At 43.0% G+C, this 21,284-nt stretch overlaps 1 protein-coding gene across 2 annotated transcripts in view; it reads left to right on the top strand.

The window, feature by feature from the left end:
* Nucleotides 1-21,284, top strand: part of LOXHD1 (lipoxygenase homology PLAT domains 1) — a 208,644-nt gene that overhangs the window by 71,817 nt on the left and 115,543 nt on the right. For both annotated transcript variants that reach the window (XM_060170427.1, XM_060170428.1), the window contains exons 13-15: nt 7,677-7,831; nt 9,248-9,408; nt 20,293-20,369. In XM_060170427.1, coding sequence (XP_060026410.1) covers nt 7,677-7,831; nt 9,248-9,408; nt 20,293-20,369 — 393 coding nt within the window. The remainder of the gene's footprint in view (nt 1-7,676; nt 7,832-9,247; nt 9,409-20,292; nt 20,370-21,284) is intronic.

Genomic DNA, 21,284 nt, shown 5'->3' on the forward strand with positions numbered 1-21,284 from the left:
GGGGCTATCATAGCTGTCTTTTGTTTGTTTTTGCCTTCTGTGATACTATTAAAGAACAACTGCAATTAAAAAAAATTCTCTAACGACTAGTATTGGATTGAAGTGAGGTAAGCTGGGACCTGGCACCATTTACTGGAGTGCTTGAATCTCTAGCGACAGAATACAAAGAAACTACAAGGGACTAAAAATAACTGCACACAGAACTGCAGTTGGGGGCAATTATAAGATACAAGAAGACCACAAACCAACTGCCATTGCTGAGGTACCGGGAGCAAAAGCATAATCCCTGCACACAGCACCGCCAAGGGTGTGGACAGACACCCAAGCCGCCCCTCCAGCCTGACCCGCCAATCCGCCCCCACCCTCACCCATTTAAGGGACCAGCTTGCCCTCCTCAGAGAGCAAGCAAGGGCACCTGCTACTTGTTTTCACTCCCCCGTGCTCTGGCACGAGTCCCAGTAAAGCCTTGCCTGGATTTCTCTTCTGGCCTCTTATCAATTTCTATTGATTAAAGACTTCAAGGACCCGGGTTAGTGACAGAAGGGCTGTCTGTCCTGGCTATAAGGGCAGTTTAATGCCTTCTGGGGGTCCTTGGCAGTACTTTGGAGCCCATATCAACTCGAATTTCTTTTCCCCAACTGTTCTTTCTGGCTCACATAAATTCCTCTTGTTCTTGGAACGCTCCCATGTCCTCACTCACCTCTACAGGAACTCAAATCTCCTTTTCTGGTCTGGATGCTTCTTTGTAACAGTAAATAGAGCTGGTGGCAACATCTCACTTCCCCAGTTGGTACCAAGGTATACCAAGGTATAATGTGCAGGGCTTCCTGAAAATCCCTTCAGTGGAGAGTCTTGGACTCATGTAAAATGAGTAAATACCAATTTAAAACCAATTCTCTATGTTTGAAATTGTGTACTCCTAGTTTACTTAAAAAATAAGGGTCAGTCAAACAAGCAATTAACACCACGTCTGAGAGCCAAGATGCCTTCCGGGGTGATTGCACTGATTAACACAGACCAGGAGACACAGACAAAACACTCACCAGCCCACAATTTATCTCCACCTTGCCTTTCCCTCAGGAGCTATGTGAGACAGTAAAACCAATGAGATCTGCATTCTCCACTGCATGCCCAGCAGAAGGGATTACATACCACTGATGAGCCAGCAAGAGACCACTGGTCTCAAGTGCTGAAAACTGTGGCTTCTTGCTAATCAGGCTGAGCTGTAATTTTAAAATTAAAGTACAAGAGGCTCTAGTACTTACCCATCTGTTTAAAGTCTTTCACTGCTGATGGCTAATATAATTATTTTTAATTGTCCACAGACTTCTTGCCAGGAAGGTGCTTAGAACCTCAGTGGCAGGTGGGCTGGGAGTGGCCCCTAGAGAGAATTGGGACCCCTGACAATGTCCAGCCAATAGGACCTTCGAGCTCCTGAGCAAAGGGGACTGGGATTCCCAGGCATAGAGATTTCTAAATTCCCTCATCAGCTTGCCTCTGGGAATGGCCTAATAGATACAGCCCCAAAAGGCAAAACCGACCTTCATCAAAAGTCAGAATGAAGTGAGACTGGTGCCCTCCCTTCCCTTTTGTGTTTCCACGTTTCAGTACTCACTCCAGTTAATGCTCTTTGTTCCTCTTACTGTTAACACAGCCTATCATTGGGAGCGTAACACAAAAGCATCAGCTTCATTTATGCGAAGGCTAAAAGTTTAAAACATTTATCTTTTGCATTTTAATAAAGCTGACCGGAGAGGCAGCAGTGGTTGAATTTCAGGTGCTGTCCCTCTGAAGAGGGAGGGACAGGAGACCCTTGGGGGCAGGACAGGAGACACTGTTGGGGGCAGGAGACCTTTCCCCACTCTTGACTTCAGTGGCTGCCTTTGCCAGCCCCACTCAGGCAGGTCTGTGGATAAGCAGTTATCCTTGACCTTTTCTTCTAACAAATGCTTTTGCTATAGACACTATATATTCAGACCCACATATTTAAAGGTCAAATTTAATTTTCAGATGTCTTCATATCTCCAAATAAAAATGGGTATATTACTGAAAAATTAAATTAAACTTACTGGTGATTTGTCTGATTCCTCATGTACTTTATCTTCATTTTAGATGGACCACCAATGAGTAGTGTCCGTTTTTTAAAACAGCTTTATTGAGGTATTCATTTTCCATACAATTCATTTATTTAAAGTATTCAGTGGCTTTTAGTATATTGATAGAATCATGTATCCTTGACCACTATCAAATTCCAGAACATTTTCATTGCATACCCATACCCATTAGCAGTCACACCCATTCCCCCACCTCACTCCTTATCTCTGTACTTACCCATCTGTTTAAACCAATAATCTATTTTTTGTCTCTATAGATTTGCTTGTTCTGGACATTTCATATAAATGGAATCATTTAATATATGACTTTTTGTATCTGTTTCTTTCACTCAGCATAATGTTTTTAATGTCCATTCACCTTGTAGCATGCATCTGTATTTCATTTCTTTTAAATGCTGAATAATATTTCACTGTAAGGATATACCACATTCAACTGTTAATGGACATTTGGGTTATTTCTACTTTTGGGCTATTATGAATAATGTGGCTATGAATATTCATGTAAAGTTTTTTTGTGGACATATGTTTTCATTTCTCTTGGATATATACCTATGAGCTGAATTGCTGGCTGTATGGTAATTCTGTTTTGAGTTTTGAGAAACTATCATACTATTTTTCAAACAGCTGCACCATTTTGCATTTCCATCAGCAATGTATGAGAGTTCCAATTTCTCTACATCCTTGCCAACACTTGTTATTCTTCTTTATTATTCTTTTTTGCTATTGTTTTGGCTATTCTGGGTTCCCTAAAATTCCATATGTATTTTAGAGATGGCTTGTCAATTTCTACAAAGAAATCATTTAAGATCGTGATAGAGATTGCATTTTATCTGTAGATCAGTTTGGGAAGTATTGCCATCTTAACAATATTAAGTCTTCCAATCTGTGAACATCTTTAATTTCTTTCAACAGTTTTTTAGTTTGCAGAGCTTAAGTTTTTCACTTTTTTCTTTTTTATTGAGGTATGATTGACTTACAATGTTATATTTAGTTTCAGGTGTACAACATAATGATTCAATATTTGTATATATTGCAAAGTGATCACCACAGTAAGTCTAGTTAACATCCATCACAACACGTTGTTACATAATTTTTTTCTTGTGATGAGAACTTTTAAGATCTACTGTATTAGCAATTTCAAATATGCAATATGGTATTATTAACCATAGTTGCCATGCTGTACATTACATCTCCATGACTTATTAATTGGTTTTCACTTGTTTTTAAAAATTTATTCATAACTATTTTATTCTTTTTTTGTCTTTTTGTCTTTTTTTTTTTTTTTTTTTTTTTTTGTGGTACGCGGGCCTCTCACTGTTGTGGCCTCTCCCATTGCAGAGCACAGGCTCCGGACGCGCAGGCTCAGCGGCCATGGCTCACGGGCCCAGCCGCTCCGCGGCATGTGGGATCTTCCCAGACCGGGGCACGAGCCTGTGTCCCCTGCATGGGCAGGCGGACTCTCGACCACTGCGCCACCAGGGAAGCCCTATTTTATTCTTTTTGATGCTATTTTGAATGGAAATGTTTTCTTAATTTTTTTTCAGATTGTTCATTGCAAGGTAATAGAAATACAGTTGATTTTGCTATATTGATCTTGTACTCCACAACTTTGCTGAACTCTTATTAGTTCTAATAGTTTTTAGTGAATTCCTTATGATTTTCAATATACAAGATCATGTCATCCATGAATAGAGATAGTTTTACTTCTTTCTAATCTTGATACCTCGTTGCCTTGGCTAAAACCTCCAATACCGTGTTGAAGAGAAGTGGTGGGAGCAGAGATCCTTGTCTTGTTCCGGATCTTAGGGGGAAAGCATCCACTCTTTCACCATTAAATATGATGTCAGCTGTGGGTACTTCATAGATGACTTTTATGGGTTGATGAAGTTCCCTTTCATTCTTAGTTTGTTGATTTTTCATCATGAAAGAGTGTTGAATTTTTTCAAATGCTTTTTCTGAGTCTATTGAGATGATCATGTGATTTTTGTTTCTTTATTCTATTAATATGTTATATTACATTAGTTGATTTTCAGAAATTTAACTTGTATCCCTGGGATAGATCCTACCTTGCCATGGTGTATAGTTCTTTTTTATGGGGCTGGATTTGTTTTGCTAATATTTTTTTGAGGATTTTTGCATCTGTATTCATAACATTGGTCTGTAGTTTTCTTTTCTTTTGGTATCTTTGTCTGGTTTTGGAGCAGGGATATGCTAGCTTCACAAAATGAGTTCAGAAGTATTGCCTTCTACTTTATTTGAGAAGAATTGGTATTAATTCTTCTTTACATGTTTGGTAAAATTCAGTAGTGAAGACATCTAGGCCTGAGCTTTTCTTCATGTGTAGCTTTCTGAATTCTGATTCAATCTTTTACTTGTTATAAATTTATTCATATTGTCTATTTCTTCTTGAGCCATCCTTTTACTCTCAATCTATTTCTGTCTGAATCTAAAGTGTGTCTCTTCCATATATCAGATAGTTAGATGTATTATTTATTCTGCCAATCTCTGTGTAATAAGGAGTATGACTTCTTTTTCATATTTGACTGCTGACATCTTTCCAGTTACACCAGTAGCTTTCTGCCTCATGTCTGGGCAATTTGGTAAGAAAGCCTGGATGCTCCCTTCCTTCACACTTGTGGAAAGTTCAAGCCATACAAGGACCCATGTGAAGAAACTCTCACCCCTTAACCACCATAAAATGTCAAACCAGTCATCCCTCTCTGCTGTCTCCAGCCATTTTTGGACCTGCTTGAGGGCCTATTATGCTCTCCCCAGAACTGCTCATTATGTGAGTAATCATTTTATATTCACTCTTGGTACATGTGTGGTATCATCAGCCTTGATAGCTGAGCAAATTTGGAGTAGGGAGACCCATCCTGTCTCTGCAGGATTACCACCATATTTTGCCTTTTGATTGAAATATTTAGTCCATTTACATTTAATGTAACTACTAATATGGCAGGATTTATGTCTGCCATTTTGCTATTTGCTTTCTATATATCTTCTCTTTTTTTGTTGTTTCTTTATTCTTCCTTCTTTTGTGGTAAATAGATATTTTCTAGAATACCATTTTAGTTCCCTTGTTTCTTTTAATATATATACATATATGTATATGTATATATAGTGAGAGTTATTTTCTTAGTAGGAAGAATTATACTTAGGGAATTATACCAGGGAATTATAATTAACATCTTAACTTATAACATTCTAGTTCAGATTAATACCAGCTTAATTTCAATAATATACAAAAACTCTGCTCCAGTGTAGGTTTGTTTCTTTTCACCTCCTTTGTGCTATATTGCCATACAGATTATATCTTTGTACATTATAAACCCACAAATACAGTTTTACATTTATTGTTTTATGGAGTTGTCTTTTATATAAGATTTGAGAGGAAAAGAGTTAAAAACAAAAATTAAAGTATACTGTCTATATATTTACCTAAGTCATTGCTTTTCCTGGTTCTCTTTATGTCTTTGGGTGTGTTCAAGTTACTGTTTAATGTCCAATGTGAAGGACTCCCTTTAATATTTCTTGTAGAGCAGGTCTGATGGTGATGAATTCTTTTAGTTTTTGTTTATCTGGGAATGCCTTAATATTCCCTTCATTTAAAAAAAATAGACTTTTTAGAGCAGTTTTAGGTTCAGAGCAAAATCCCTCTGCTTCACTGACTGCTGCTTTTCATCTGAGTTGCTAGCTTCTCCTGGGCTTGACCTCTAATGTTGGTATCCCTCTATAGTCCTTGTCTGCATCCTCTCCATAGGGGATCTCATCTGGTCCTGTGACTTTCAATGGAATCTATATGCCTATGATGACCAAAGTCAGGTCAACACTCCTGACCCTCCACACACATATTCAACTGCCATCTTGACCTCTTTTTATGATCATCTAATAAACATCTCAAATTTATAATGAATAAACAACCATTGATTTTTATTTCCAAACCCATCATTCTCCCCAAGTGTCCCTATGGTTTGTTGCTAACACTATTCACCTAGTTGCCCAAGCCAGAAACCTAGGAATCGTCCCTGGTTCTTCTCTTTCCCTCAATTGTCTATCCAGTCCATCAACAAGTACTGTTGTTTCTACCTCAAAAATATATCTCTAATCTACCAACTTCTCTCCATCTCCACTGCACCCCCAGTCCTAGGCGTCCTCCTCTCTTTTCTAGACTACTGTAATTTTTCCACTAACTGGCCTCTCTGATTCACTCTTTCTTCCCCTACAATCAGTTCTCCACATGGCAGCCAAATGCTCTTTAAAACATAGATCAGACTAAGTTACTTCCTTGCCTAAAGCCCTATAAAGGCTTCCTGTTGTATTAAAAACAAAAACACAAAGGAAGCCACATGTCTTACCTTAACCCTGTCCTCCTCTGGGCCTCATCTCATCCCCTCCTTCTCCCTCCACTCCAGCCATATTGGCCTTCTCTCTGCTCCTGAAACATAGCTGCTCATCTCCAAATTGGGGCTTCACACCTACCAGCACCCTCTTCTCTCACTACGCCTGTGGCTGGCTCCTATCACCAACATTTTAGTCCAAGCCTTGCCTCCTTGCAGCAAGCTTTTCTGCATCTCTAAATCATCTTCACCCCCTTACTGTACACCTCCCTACTTCCATCACACCCTGTGGCATCACTCCATTATACTATCTTTGTTACAGATACAACTCAGAAATTTTCCTGTTCATGATTTATGATTTTACTGTCCATCTCTCCTCTCCACCCTTCCATTCTCAACTTTAATATAAGTGCCATTGAACAGGAGTCTGTCTTGCTCACTGCTGAATCCCTGCACCTATAATAATGCCTGCCATTCACTAGGCTTCAGTAAACAGATATTGGGCAAAGGAATGAATGAATGAATGAATGAATTTCACTTTTAGCTTAGGAAGTAAGGCCTTATGTGCCAGATGCAGGTTTGCCTGCTCCACTGTACATTTTCAACATGGGAAGAAGATGCTGCCCTTCCCATAGCAGCTGCACTTTGTGCCTTTCTCTCTGCTTCTCTTCCTGGCATGTCCATAGCACTGGGGAGTTCTGAAGAGAAGGGAAGGCTCAGTTCTGGTTCAAAAGAAAAGTTATCTTACTTTTCTTAATAAGACAGGACTCATGAATTGGAGGACAACCTAAGGCAAAAAGTCTACTGGGTTGGATGGAATCAAGTGCCAAAATGTTTGAATTAGACCTGTGGTCCCCAAACACTGCCAACTCCACCAGAGTCCCCTGGGGGAGCTTGTAAATAATGCAGTTTTAGGGGTCCCACTCTGGAAACTAAGATTTGGGAAGTCTGAAGTGGTGCTCAGGAATCTGAATTCTTATAAAAGTTTCCCATGGGATTCTGACAGTTAGCCAGGATTGGGAACCTCTGGTCTGTCTGGGACAAGGGATTTGCAGATGAGCTGGCCCTTGACTGGTGTGAGGCAGCTGGCGGAATGAGCAAGGTCAGCCCAGATGAGAGCTGGGGGGAGAGGGGGAGGCAGTGCTCAGAGGTGGGGAGCAGCAGGGCCAGTGCTGGGAGCAGGGGGCTGTCAGCTAGTTGTGTCCCTCTCTCTGTCTGCCAGTGGCCCGGTACCGCGTGACAGTGTGCACTGGGGAACTTGAAGGTGCGGGAACGGATGCCAACGTCTACCTCTGCCTTTTTGGTGATGTGGGGGACACGGGGGAGCGGCTGCTCTACAACTGCAGGAATAACACCGACCTGTTTGTGAAGGGCAACGTAAGTTCCAGCAGTGCACCTCCCTCAGCCCCGCCCCACCCCTTCCCATTCCCTTATCTTCCCTGCTCTAAGTAGAGCTGATCACTGGTACTGGTGCCTCGGCCATCAGGGAGGCTGTCTCTGGGTGTGTGAACAGGGAACTACATGCATAACAGCCACCAGGCTCCTAAGACTGGGAGCTGGCCCACACCTTAGCTTTGAGAAGAGGGCACAGCAGGAAGACACTTGAGGTGGGCAGGGAAGGAAGCTGGGCACCTTGTGTGTGGACTGAAGGTCCCAGGCATGCTGAAAGCTGGGACACCTGAAGGAACATTGCATCTCCACTAGGCATGGCCACTGGCGGCAACTTGTTCGTTTCCTTTTTGAAAGAGAAATCAGGAAAGACGCTAAACATGGAAGTGGGAGAATTGGGTTCTATTCCTAGCCTCATTACAAACATGCTGGGTGATCCCTTTGGTTTCCCCAACCATCCTGGATTTACTGGGGAGGCTGTGTGAAACAATGGGGAAAGAGTCAGGAGGATTGGGGCCAGACCCTCCATTCTCTGAGCCTCAGTTTCCTTGCATCTGAAATGGGGGAAAGGATGCCTACCTGTGGCTGGCTGTTGTGAGGATTAGAGATGACAGATGTACTGCCTGCCAGCAGACGTGGCCCTCAGCACACAGTAGGTGCTCAGTTAAGAGTCATAGTTCAATAATGTGAGACCCAAGTTTGCTCATCAGGTGAAGAGATTTGGTAAGCCTTGGTCCTCTCCTTCCTCTGCCACCTCTTCCTTAGCAAGGGCAGGGCAAGCCCTGGAATTCAAGTGGAGGTCTTTCTCCACCCTTTCCTACTCTTCTCTTTCTACATCTTCTGATTCCTTCCTTCATGAATCCCACCCTCGAGTTCCTGTTCCCAGAGGGCCCCAGGTACACTTGTGTAGACTTGGCAAGTCTGCAGCCCCTGCTGCATTCCTGCTGCTTCACTGGCAGGCAAAACTGTGAAATTAATAAGACCACTGGTCCCCCTAATCATTCCCTTTCTCAAAAGGGAGCCAGTGTCCTTCTGTAGCAAGGAGCCAGAGGAGATTAACCAAGGAATTAATTCATGATAAATGGTTAGTGACTGATAACAGCTTAATATATTAATCCTCCTAGGGGATTTGCCTTTTAAAAGGAGATCACAGGGAATGGCCATCATTTATCCAAAAATACAGATCTCAGTTGTTGGGAACTTGACATCGAACATAGTCCAGTGGGAGAAATTGAGGGAGAGGTGCAATTTGTTCTTTATGGGTAGCCCCTGGCCCACCTGTGAAAGACCAATAGCCCAACCCATTGGCTATGGGTTTTAGGATTTCTGGGCCTGTGTCTTCCCTTGGTGTTTGGGTCCCAGGAGAGCCACCGTCTAACTGGCCTTGCTGTCTTCCCCACAAAGGCCGATGAGTTCACCATTGAGTCCGTCACCATGCGGAAGGTAAGGCGGGTGAGGGTCAGACATGACGGCAAAGGCAGCGGCAGTGGCTGGTTCCTGGATCGGGTGCTGGTGAGAGAGGAGGGGCAGCCCGAGAGCGACAACGTGGAGTTCCCTTGTCTCAGGTACATGAGTCCTGTCTGTTTTGATTTTCTCCAGCTTAGGTTATGGGCCTTAGTTTTGGGAAGACTCAGCCTATTCCAGGTGCAGGGAGCAAAATCATAGCTTAAGGATATAGTTGGTCCAGAAAGAGAGGTGGCCCTGCTGGTGGCACTTAGACCTGGGCCTCATATCCCTGCCACCCCCAGCACACACAGGTGACGGAACAACAGCACTGGTGTCCCAGTGTGGTGCTGCTACGAAATCTATTAATTACCGAAATGCTGGCATTTTTCAGTGATAAAATATGACAACTTCAGACTTTAACTGAGAGTTACCTCAGAGGCTTTGTTACATGCTGAACTAAACTTTTGAATTAAAGGTGGGTTTTTTCCCCATTTGGATGGCCTTCTACCACATCTTTTTCCTTTTAATATCTTGTCAAGATATTTTACTTTGTTTTCATTTCCTTATCCCAGCTTACTAGTGAGGTAAAGTTTCTTTTCTCTTTTGTCTTAAGCATTTGGATTTCTTTCACAGCCAGTTTGCGCTCTATCAAACGTTCCTGATAGAGACATTTCTATAATGAGGAACAATACCAGCATTGTTTGTGCTGTCTGGCTGGCCATTCCCATTCACCCGTAGCAATGTCTGGGAGGTACACGCTTAACTGGAGCTTTGGATCAACGAGGCTCTGCAAATCCCAGGCCCAAGCTGAGTCTTGCACCTATGGACGAGGTGCTGCGTGCGTGTCCAAGGTCACTTCCTTAGGGCTGGCCCAGGCTTCTCGCCTAAGGGCAGCCCTCCTCGGAGTGGGTGGGGGCAGGTTGCCTAACAGCCCGGCAGCGAATGCATTGCTCTTTCTCTGCCAGGCACACAGACGCACTCGTGCACACATGTGCACGCAGACACATTTGCTACAGCTGATTTGCTTACCACCACACCAGCCCAGGAAGAGCAGCTTCCCAGCTATGGAGGGCCACTGGGGCAATCCCAGGGCACAATGATTGTGAAATGTTTTTGTCCATGACATAGGCATCTACAGTCTTCAAAGTATGGCCACGGTTAGTATTAAGAGGATTACATTGGAAAGATAGGTAATGATGCAGGCAGCTCCAAGTCAGTGGCACGGATAGACAGAAAGAGGCTCCGAGTAAGGGTTGGGGAGCCAAGGAAGGCTTCTCAAGAGAGGCAGACAGGACCTGGGCCTGGAAGCAAGATCGGAGAGTGAATGGATGGTGAAGAGAAGGGAGGGTGGGTCATCCAGGCTGGAGAAGTGGTGAGAGGCATGGGACTGAGGAGGGGGTTCGCAGAGGTTGGTAAGGGCTGCCTGGCACATGGGGAGGGAGCACGAAGAAGGAGGGGGTGGGAGAGTTCTGGTCTCTCCTCAACACTGACCCGTTTGCTCCCTGCTGGACCCGGAGGCTGCCCGGCTGGGATGCTGGATGGACCAGGCTTCCTTGTTTTATTCCCATCCACTCAAAAGATATTTATGAAGCATTTATATACGCTTGCCCCCTGTCTTCATGAAGTTTGTTGTCTGGAAGGGAACTAAACAATAAGCAAACGAATACACTAAGAAAGCCACAATTGCTGACGTTGAGGAGTGGGCTGGAGGAAACGCACAGTGGTGGCAGCAGCTGCTGGAGAGGCCACACTGAGATGGAGAGGGTGGGTCAGAGATGGAGAAGGTGGGTGGGTCTGTCTTCATGGGGACATTTAGGCTGACTTCTTGCAGGATGAAAAGGAGAGTGCCAGGGGAAAGAGCCTGAGGGTTCTAGAACTCCAATGAGACCAAAGCAGGTGGACAAAGGAGAAAGCCACCTGGTGGGGTCAGAGGTGGGCAGAGGCCCATATCAGGAGGGCTTGGTGGGGCTCTTCCATTTTGGGTAATTCCCTCTGGTTTCTGCGTGGAGGACAGGTTGTAGGGAGTCCAGAGAGGAAAGAGAATGGCAGGAGGTGTTGTGGGGTCCATGATGGTATGTATTAGTTTGCTAGGGCTGCTGTAACAACGTACCACAAACTGAGTGGCTTAAACAGCAGAATTTTGCCTCGCAGTTCTGGAGGCCAGAAGTCCAGACTCAAGGTGTCGGCAGGACCATGCTCCCCCGAAGGAGCTCTGAACAAGGTCTGCTCCACGCCTCTCAGCTTGTAGCAACCGCAGGCGTTCCTGGGCTTGTACATGGCCACCTTCTCTCTCTGTCTTCACATTGTCTGCCCTCTGTATGTGTCTGTCTCTGTGTCCAGATTTCCACTTTTTATAAGGGTATCAGTCATTTTAGATGAGGGCCCACCTTAATGACCTCATTTTAACTCAATTACCTCTGTGAGGACACTATTTCCAAATAAAGTCACATTCTGAGGTACTAAGGTTAAGGCTTCAACAGATCTTTCCTTGTGGGGGGACACAGTTCAGCCCGTAACTTGGCAGCCTGGTCCCAGGTGGTGGCAGCGAAGGTGGGGGGAAGGGCTACACCACAGGTGGATCCTGGAGGTGGAGTTCATAGGACCTGCCACTAAGAGAGAGGAGAATTGGAGACCCCAGGTCTCTGCCTTCAGTAGGTGGGCAGAGGTCACCCTCTCTACCGAAATGGGAAGCCTGGGGAGCGAGGGCTGAGGGTTGGGGATGGGTGGACTCTGCAGGTCCAGTGGGGCCATGTTAGTTTTGAGATGCTTGTGCATCAAGTAGGCAGAGTCAGGCCTTGAGAAATAAATTCAGGAAATGAGAGCACAGAGATGGAATTTAAAGTCAGGGAAATGGAGGGGATCCTTTAGGGAGAGTGTGGATGAAGAAAATGAGGACTGAGCCCTGGGACAGGTGAGGAAGAAGAGGGGGAATGTGAAAAGGGGATGAGGAAGAAGTCTGAGTGTCCACACTGGCTGAATTGCCACGAGTGTGGTGCAAGGGCCAGGAATCTGGCCACCTACCTGCTATGTGACTTTGGGCTCTTAACTTCTCTGGTCTTCTGTGCCTTCCCAACCAGCAAGTGTCTTACGGTGATTATGAGGGTGAAATCCGGTTGCACTTTGAAAGGAGCCAAGTCTGCTGATGACACAGGCGATGCTGTTGCTGCTGATGATTGTAGGGCTGACTAGGAGCTGAAGCCTCTGACATACCCCAGGGCTCTCCATGCCCCCAAACAATTAAGAGTTCACACAGTTTTTAGAAAATGGATTCTTTTTTTTTCCCCCCTGATCTATACAGTAGGTCTTTGTTGGTTATCCTTTTTAAATACAGCAGCGTGTACATGTCAATCCCCAACTCCCTAACTATCCCTTCCCTCCACCCTTCCTCTCCGGTAACCATAAGTTCATTCTCTAAGTCTGTGAGTCCGTTTCTGTTTTGTAAATACATTCATTTGTATCATTTCTTTTTAGATTCCTCATATAAGCGATATCATACGATATTTTTCTCTGACACTTCATTCAGTATGACAATGTCTAAGTCCATCCATGTTGCTACAAATGTCATTATTTCATTCTTTTTTATGGCTGAGTAATATTCCATTGTATATATGTACCACATCTTCTTTATCCATTCATCTATCAATGGACATTTAGGTTGCTTCCGTGTCTTGGCTATTGTAAACAGTGCTGCAATGAACATTGGGGTGCATGTATCCTTTAGGACCATGTTTTTCTCCAGATAAATGCCCAGAAGTGGGATTGCAGGGTCATATGGTAGCTCTATTTTCAGTTTTTTAAGGAAACTCCATACTGTTCTCCAGAGTGGCTGTACCAATTTACATTCCCACCAAGAGTGTAGGAGGATTCCCTTTTCTCCACATCCTCTCCAGCATTTATTGTTTGTAGATTTTTTGATGATGGCCATTTTGACTGGTGTGAGGTGATATCTCATTGTAGTTTTGATTTGCACTTCTTTAATCATTAGCGATGCTGAACATCTTTTCATGTGCCTCTTGGCCATCCGTATGTCTTCCTTGGAAAAATGTCTATTTAGGTCTTCTGCTCATTTTTTGATTGGGTTGTTTGTTTTGATGATATTAAGCAGCATGAGTTTGTAAATTTTGGAGACTAATCCCATGTCAGTCCCATCATGTGCAAATATTTTCTCCCAGTCTGTGGGTTGTCTTTTCATTTTGTTTATGGTTCCCTTTGCTGTGCAAAAACTTTTGAATTTAATTAGGTTCCATTTTTTAATTTTTGTTTTTGTTTCCATTACTCTGGGACACGGATTGGAAAAGATATTGCTGTGATTTATGTCAGAGAGTGTTCTGCCTATGATTTCCTCTAAGAGTATTAGAGTGTCCAGTCTCACATTTAGGTCTTTAATCCATTTTGAGCTTATTTTTGTGTATGGTGTTAAATAATGATCTAATTTCATTTTTTTACATGTAGCTGTCCAGTTTTCCCAGTACCATTTGTTGAAGAGACTTTCTTTCCACCATTGTATAGTCTTGCCTCCTTTGTCATGGATTAATTGACCATAGGTGCGTGGGTTTATTACGGGACTTTCTATCCTGTTCCATTGATCTATAGGTCTATTTTTGTGCCAGTACCATACTCTTTTGATGACTATAGCTTTGTAGTATAGTCTGAAGTCAGGAAGCCTGATTCCTCCAGCTCCATTTTTCTTTCTCAAGATTGCTTTGGCTATTCGGGGTCTTTTGTGTCTCCATACAAATTTTAGGGTTTTTTGTTCTAGTTCTGTGAAAAATGCCATTGGTAATTTGATAGGGATTGTATTGAATCTGTAGATTGCCTTGGGTAGTATAGTCATTTTCACAATATTTAATCTTCCAATCCAAGAGCATGGTATACCTTTCTATCCGTTTATGTCTTCTTCAATTTCTTTCATCAGCATCTTATAGTTTTTGGAGTACAGGTCTTTTGTCTCCTTAGGTAGATTTATTCCTTAGGTCTTTTGTCTCCTTAGGTATTTTATTCTTTCTGATGCAATGGTAAATGGGATTGTTTCTTGACTTTCTCTTTCTGATCTTTCATTGTTAGTGTATAAAAATGCAACAGATTTCTGTGTATTAATTTAGTAGCCTGCAACTTTCCCAAATTTATTGATGAGCTCTAGTAGTTTTCTGGTAGCATCTTTAGGCTTTTCTATGTATAATATCATGTCATCTGCAAGCAATGACTGTTTAACTTCTTCTTTTCTAATTTGGATTCCTTTTATTTCTTTTTCTTCTCTGCTGTAGTTAAGGCTTCCAAAACTATGTTGAATAAAAGTGGTGAGAGTGGGCATCCTTGTCTCATTCCTGATCTTAGAGGAAATGCTTTCAGCTTTTCACCAGTGAGTATGATGCTAGCTGTAGGTTTGTTGTATATGGCCTTTATTACATTGAGGTAGGTTCCCTCTATGCCCACTTTCTGGAGAGTTTTTATCATAAATTGGTGTTGAATTTTGTCAAAAGCTTTTTCTGTATCTTTTGAGATGATAATATGGTTTTTATTCTTCAATTTGTGGATGTGGTGTATCACATTGACTGATTTGTGGATATTGAAGAATCCTTGCACCCCTGGGATAAATCCCACTCAATCATGGTGTATGAGCCTTTTAATGTATTTTTGGATTTGAATTGCTAGTATTTTGTTGAGGATTTTTGCATCTGTGTTCATCAGTGATATTGGCCTGTAAATTTCTTTTCCAGTGGTATCTTTGTCTGGTTTTGGTATCAGGGTGATTGTGGCCTCAGAATGAGTTTGGGAGTCTTCCTTCCTCTGCAATTTTTGGGAAAACTTTCAGAAGGATAGGTGTTAGCTCTTCTCTAAATGTTTGATAGAATTCTCCTGTGAAGCCATCAGGTCCTGGACTTTTGTTTGTTGGGAGTTTTTAAATTATAGTTTCAATTTCAGTGTTTGTGATTGGCCTGTTCATATTTTCTAATTCTTCCTGGTTCAGTCTTGGGAGACTGTACTTTTCTAAGAATTTGTCCATTTCTTCCAGGTTGTCCATTTTATTGGCATACAGTTGCATGTAGTAGTCTCTTGTGATCATTTGTATTTCTGTAGTGTCAGTTGTAACTTCTCCTTTTTCATTTCTAATTTTATTGATTTGAGTCCTCTCCCCTTTGTCCTTGATGAGTCTGGCTAAAGGGTTATCAATTTTGTTTATCTTTTCAAAGAACCAGCTTTTTGTTTTATTGATCTTTGCTATTGTCTTCCTTGTCTCTATTTCATTTATTTCTGCTCTGATCTTTATGATTTCTTTCTTTCTACTGACTTTCAGTCAGTTTTGTTTGTTCTTCTTTCTCTAGTTGCTTTGGGTGTAAGGTTAGCTTGTTTATTTGAGATTTTTCTTGTTTCCTGAGGTAAGATTGTATTGCTATAAGTTTTCCTCTTAGAACTGCTTTTGTTGTATCCCATAAGTTTTGGATGGTTGTGCTTTCATTTTAATTTGTCTCTAGGTAATTTTTTATTTCCTCTTTGATTTCTTCAGTGATCCATTTGTTGTTAAGTAGCAAATTGTTTAGCAGCAAATTGTTTAGCCTCCATATGTTTGTGTTTTACATAGTTTTTTTTCTTGTAGGTCATTTCTAATCTCATAGCATTGTGGTCGGAAAAGATGCTTGATATGATTTCAATTTTCTTAAATTAACCGAGGCTTGCTTTGTGGCCCAGGATGTGGTCAATCCTGGAGAATGTTCCATGTGCACTTGAGAAGAAAGTGTAATCTGCTGTTTTTGGATGCAATGTCCTATAAATATCAATTAAATCTATCTGGTCTACTTTGTCATTTAAAGCTTGTGTTTCCTTATTAATTTTCTGTCTGGATGATCTGTCCATTGATAAAAATGGAGTGTTAACATCCCCCACTGTTATTGTGTAACTGTCAATTTCTCCCTTTATGGCTGTTAGTATTTGTCTTATATGTTGAGGTGCTCCTATGTTGCATGCATATATGTTTACAATTGTTATATCTTCTTCTTGGATTGATCCCTTGATTGTTATGTAGTGTCCTTCTTTGTCTCTTATAACCATTTTTATTGTTAAGTCTATTTTGTCTGTTATGAGTATTCTACTCCAGCTTTCTTTTGAATTCCATTTGCATGGAAGACCTTCTTCCATCTCCTCACTTTCAGGCTGTATGTGTCCCTAGGTCTGCAGTGGGTCTCCTGTAGACAGCATACACATGGATCTTGTTTTCAAATCCATTCAGCCAGTCTATGTCTTTTGGTTGGTGCATTTAATCCATTCACATTTAAGGTAATTATCGATATGTGTATTCCTATTGCCATTTTCTTAATTGTTTTGGGTTTCTTTTTGTAGGCCTTTTTTCCTTCCTTCCTCTTTTGTTCTCTTCTGTTGTGGTTTGATGACCATCTTTAGTGTTGTGTTTCTGTTGCTTTTTCTTTTGTGTGTGTATATCTATTGTAGTTTTGGGTTTGCTGTTCCCATGATGTTTTGATATAGCAGTCTATATATGTACAGGGTTGTTTTAAGTTGCTAGTCTCTTTCCCACCTAGAGGAGTTCCTTTAGCATTTATTGCACAGCTGGTCTGGTGGTGCTGACTTCTCTTAGCTTTTGCTTATCTGTAAAGCTTTTGATTTCTCTGTCGAATCTGAATGAGATCCTTGCCAGGTAGAGTAGGCTTGGTTGTAGGTACTTCCCTTTCATTGCTTTAAATATATCTTGCCACTCCCTTCTGGCTTGTAGAGTTTCTGCTGAGAAATCAGCTGTTAAACTTATGGGAGTTACCTTGTATGTTATTTGTCATTTTTCCCTTGATGCTTTTAATAATTTTTCTTTGTCTTTAATTTTTGTCAATTTGATTACTATGTGTCTCAGTGTGTTTCTCCTTGGGTTTATCCTGCCTGGGACTCTCTGCACTTCCTGGACTTGGGTGGCTATTTCATTTCCCATATTAGAGAAGTTTTTGAGTATAATCTCTTCAAATATTTTCTTGGGTCCTTTCTCTCTCTCTTTCCCTTATGGGACCCCTATAATGAGAATGTTGGTGCATTTAATGTTGTCCCAGAGATCTCTTAGGCTGTCTGCATTTCTTTTCATTCTTTTTTCTTTATTCTGTTCTGTAGCAGTGATTTCCACCATTCTGTCTCCCAGGTCACTTATCCGTTCTTCTGCCTCAGTTATTCTGCTATTGATTCCTTCTAGTGTAGTTTTTATTTCAGTTATTGTATTGTTCATCTCTGTTTGTTTGTTCCTTAATTCTTCTAGGTCTTTGTTAAACATTTCTTGCATCTTCTTGATCTTTGCCTCCATTCTTTTTCTGAGGTCCTGGATCGTCTTCATTATCATTATTCTGAATTCTTTTTCTGGAAGGTTGCCTATCTCCACTTCATTTAGCTGTTTTTCTAGTGTTTTATCTTGTACATTCATCTGGGACATAATCCTCTGCCTTTTCATTTTGTCTATCTTTCTGTGATTGTGTTTTTCATTCTGCAGGCTGAAGGATTGTAGTTCTTCTTGCTTCAGCTGTCTGCCCTCTGGTGGGTGAGGCTATCTAAGAGGCTTAGAAAATGGATTCTGATATCTTGGTGAGGTGTGTGGTGATGGCATTTGCTGCTTCAGGACCCAGGAGGACTCTGAAGAACCTGGAGGTAGAACCTGGGCTCACAAACTGCTTCTTTCTTCACCTGAGCTATTATTTTACTCCCTGGGAGAGGAGAACAAACCAGGCCTATTTATCAGAACTTCTCTGCCAGGATCAGGGAGTGGTGAGCATCTTAGCTATGGTAGATGTGTGTGTGTTTATGTGTGTGTGTGTGTGCCTACGTGTGTACGTGTGTGTTTAGGTGCATGTGTTTATGTGTGTGTGCATGTGTTTATGTGTGTGCATGTGTTTGTGTGTGTGTTTATGTATGTACGTGTGTGTGCACACGTGTGCATACTTGCACATTTTTGCGAGCCCAGAGAAAGAGTAATAAAATCTCCAACAGACTGGCTTATCCATTTAGCAACATCTCACTCTGAAACTGGGCTGAAGTGTTTGAAGTTGAAAGAAAATGAGTATATTTGGAAATACCTATTAATATCCTGCAAGTATTTAGGTGGAAACTGAAATGACAAGTCATGGTTTCCTCTGCTGCTGGGGAGGGCCTAGGGATGGAGAAGTGGTGGAGAGAAAGAAGGGAGAGCAGATGGGATTTTGCAATGGCCAGTGGCCTGCTGACTATCCACCCTCCCTGTCCCTGTGAGCACACTGACAGGGCCACATCACTGCCTCCTCCTCTGTGGTCTCCAAGTCTGTGGGAGATGCTGCAGTGACCTCAGCAGGACAATCAGAGGTTGATTGAGGAGCTCTAGTCAGCACTCCCTTGCTCCCCAAAATCTCTCCCTTACCCTGTCATCAAAGCCATGAGTTTGTACCTTAATGTCTTATAATCTCAGATGGTTTTTGATGTTCTAGACTCACAGCATGAAAGCTCATGGGAAGCATAACAACTTAATTGTCAGCTAGTGTTTTTTTTTAATTGAAGTATAGTTGATTTACAATATTGTGTTAGTCTCAGGTAGTGATTCAATTATATTTTTCAGATTACTTTCCATTATAGGCTATTACAGGATATTGAATAGAGTTCCCCATGTTATACAGTAGATCCTGTTGCTTATCTATTTTATGTGTAGTAGTCAATGGTAGCTAACAGCCAGCTGACAGCAAGGTCCCATGGGAATATATGATCATGTGCTTAGTGGGGGAGGGCAAGAGCGAAGAGATGGGAGAGACCACAGTGTTGCCTGAATTGACCCTGGGGAGGGGGGCAATATATTGGCAGAGAGGACTGTGGTTTAGAGAAGCCTGAGCTCCATGTTGGGAGTGCTGGGGAGGAGACAGTGCTTTGACTTCCTTTGATAGGTTCTGTGGCCCAGGGATTGCCTCCCTCTAGGGAGTATAATAGGAGTGGGCTGCAAAGACAAGCACCAAGATGTAGACAAATGGTCAAGAAACAAGTGCCTTGGTTTCCCCATTGCCCTGGAGAACACTGAGGGTGTCTCTTCTTTTGCCATCAGCCCATATCACAGACTGTCTTGAGTACTGGGGCCTGGATAACTCGTGCTTGCACGATTGTTTGATTTCCCAGCCTGGGTCTCTGTGCTCTGTGGGAGCAGTGCTTTTCAGGCAAATTGGTCCAATGTCTTTTCCACTGGCAGATGCCATGGCCCACTCCGACATATTGATGAGTCATAGCCCTCAAATCCCAGCCCTGCAGGGTCCAGACCCAGCTTCTCCTTGTTGGCAAATCTCATTCATCCTTGAGGACTCAGATCAGTGGCCCTTCACCATGAGCCCTTCTCACTTCTCTACACTTCTGTTGCACTTACTTTGGTTTAACATCCATCCTTGTCTTGGTCTCCGGTACCTCAGCCAGTCTGTCCTGACTTCTTAACTAGACTGCAGGTTCTCCAGGGGCTGGGCTGTGTCTTATTCATCATAGTGCATCTTCTCTGCCTTCTCCCCACCCCAGAGCTCTCATCACAGTGCCATGCACATGATGGACTCTTAGAAAAAGAGGCGGGTTGTTTTTTTTTATGATAACGATGACACAGGTGTTCATGGCTTTTAGGACAGACTCTTTACCATGACTACCGCGGTTCCACATCAAGTGACCCTGCCACCTCTCCAGCCTCATCTGCCAGCACTGCACCGTTCACTCGTTCCATTCCATCCACACTGGCTGTCCGTCTGCTCCTGGAGGCTCCACTCCGTCCTAGCATGTTGTTCACTCTGAATGTGCCTCCCTCCTCTCCTGGTTAACTCTTTGTCATCCTTCCAGTCTCAGACAGATATCACCTCCCCAGGGCAGCCCTCCTTCCCTAGTCTGGGTTGGGATCCTTTGTTCTGAGCTCTGGTAGAACCATTTTCCTTTGCTGAGTTCAAAGCTCTGGCCTCCTGGTGACTCTGCATGAACTGTGTGATGGTTGGTTGTCAGGCTGCCCCACTCAAAGAGCTAACAGCCCCTCGTTTGCCCAGCAGGTGGTTGGACAAGGATAAGGATGATGGGCAGTTGGTCCGAGAGTTGCTGCCCAGCGACAGCAATGCAACACTGAAGAGTAAGTCGTCCTGAGGACAGGTGATAGGTGTGCCCTGGGCAGGACAGACGCCCTCCCTTGGCTGCTTAGAAGGCAGTTGGGGAAAGCACACGCCCTTCACTCCACGGAGGCAGCACTGGGCAGGGTGGAGAGGAAGAGGCTCTGAGGGAGGATCTGGAAATCTGTCTGTCTGCGCTGTGCACACAGCCGCGTTATGGCCCTCAGTGTGGGGCCCTGACGCATGTGGGCCTCTGTCAATGAGAGTAACAAGAGCAGTAACAGGCTAATGTTGCCCATTGCTGGGGGTACCTATCATTCAGGGCCTGGAGAGGATAAACACGTTTGGAAGGGGCTGTACAATGAAAACATTGTTTTCAATGCCAAGAATTATCCTGGAGGCCTTACAGCTTTCCTTAATGGTGTTATTTCTTCAAGTGCCTTGGTTTGATCATGAACATTAGACAAAGTTTAAAAGAAACATACCCAGAATCCTCAGTAATACCAACACCTCATTTCTTTTACAAGACCTCATATTTATCATTGATTATCTCATGTGAGCCCTGCGATAAGCCCAGAAGGTAGGCAGAGCTGATGTTGTTATGCCCATTTGTCAGATGGGGACACATCTGGTGGAGCTAAATATCTTTGTAAGGTCAGATAGAAAATTGAAGAGTTGGAATTCTACATTCTCTGAATGCAGAATTACAGAATTTAAGAGCTGGGATGATCCTTAAGAGATGAACTAATGCCCTCATTAGACACACGACCCATGCCTGTGGCAAGGGGATCCCCTAGTACAGCCAGGTCTGCACCCAGCAGTGGAGCTGGTACCAGTGCCCAGGAGTCTGTGTCTCCCTGCCTTGCCCTTTCCACTCCAGCAAGCCCTGCTTTACCACATGGAAAGGACCCTTCAGGCTCTCCACTCCCAAGTCAGAG

The sequence above is a fragment of the Lagenorhynchus albirostris genome, chromosome 14 (genome assembly GCF_949774975.1).
Source record: "Lagenorhynchus albirostris chromosome 14, mLagAlb1.1, whole genome shotgun sequence".
Classification (NCBI taxonomy): Eukaryota; Metazoa; Chordata; class Mammalia; order Artiodactyla; family Delphinidae; genus Lagenorhynchus; species Lagenorhynchus albirostris.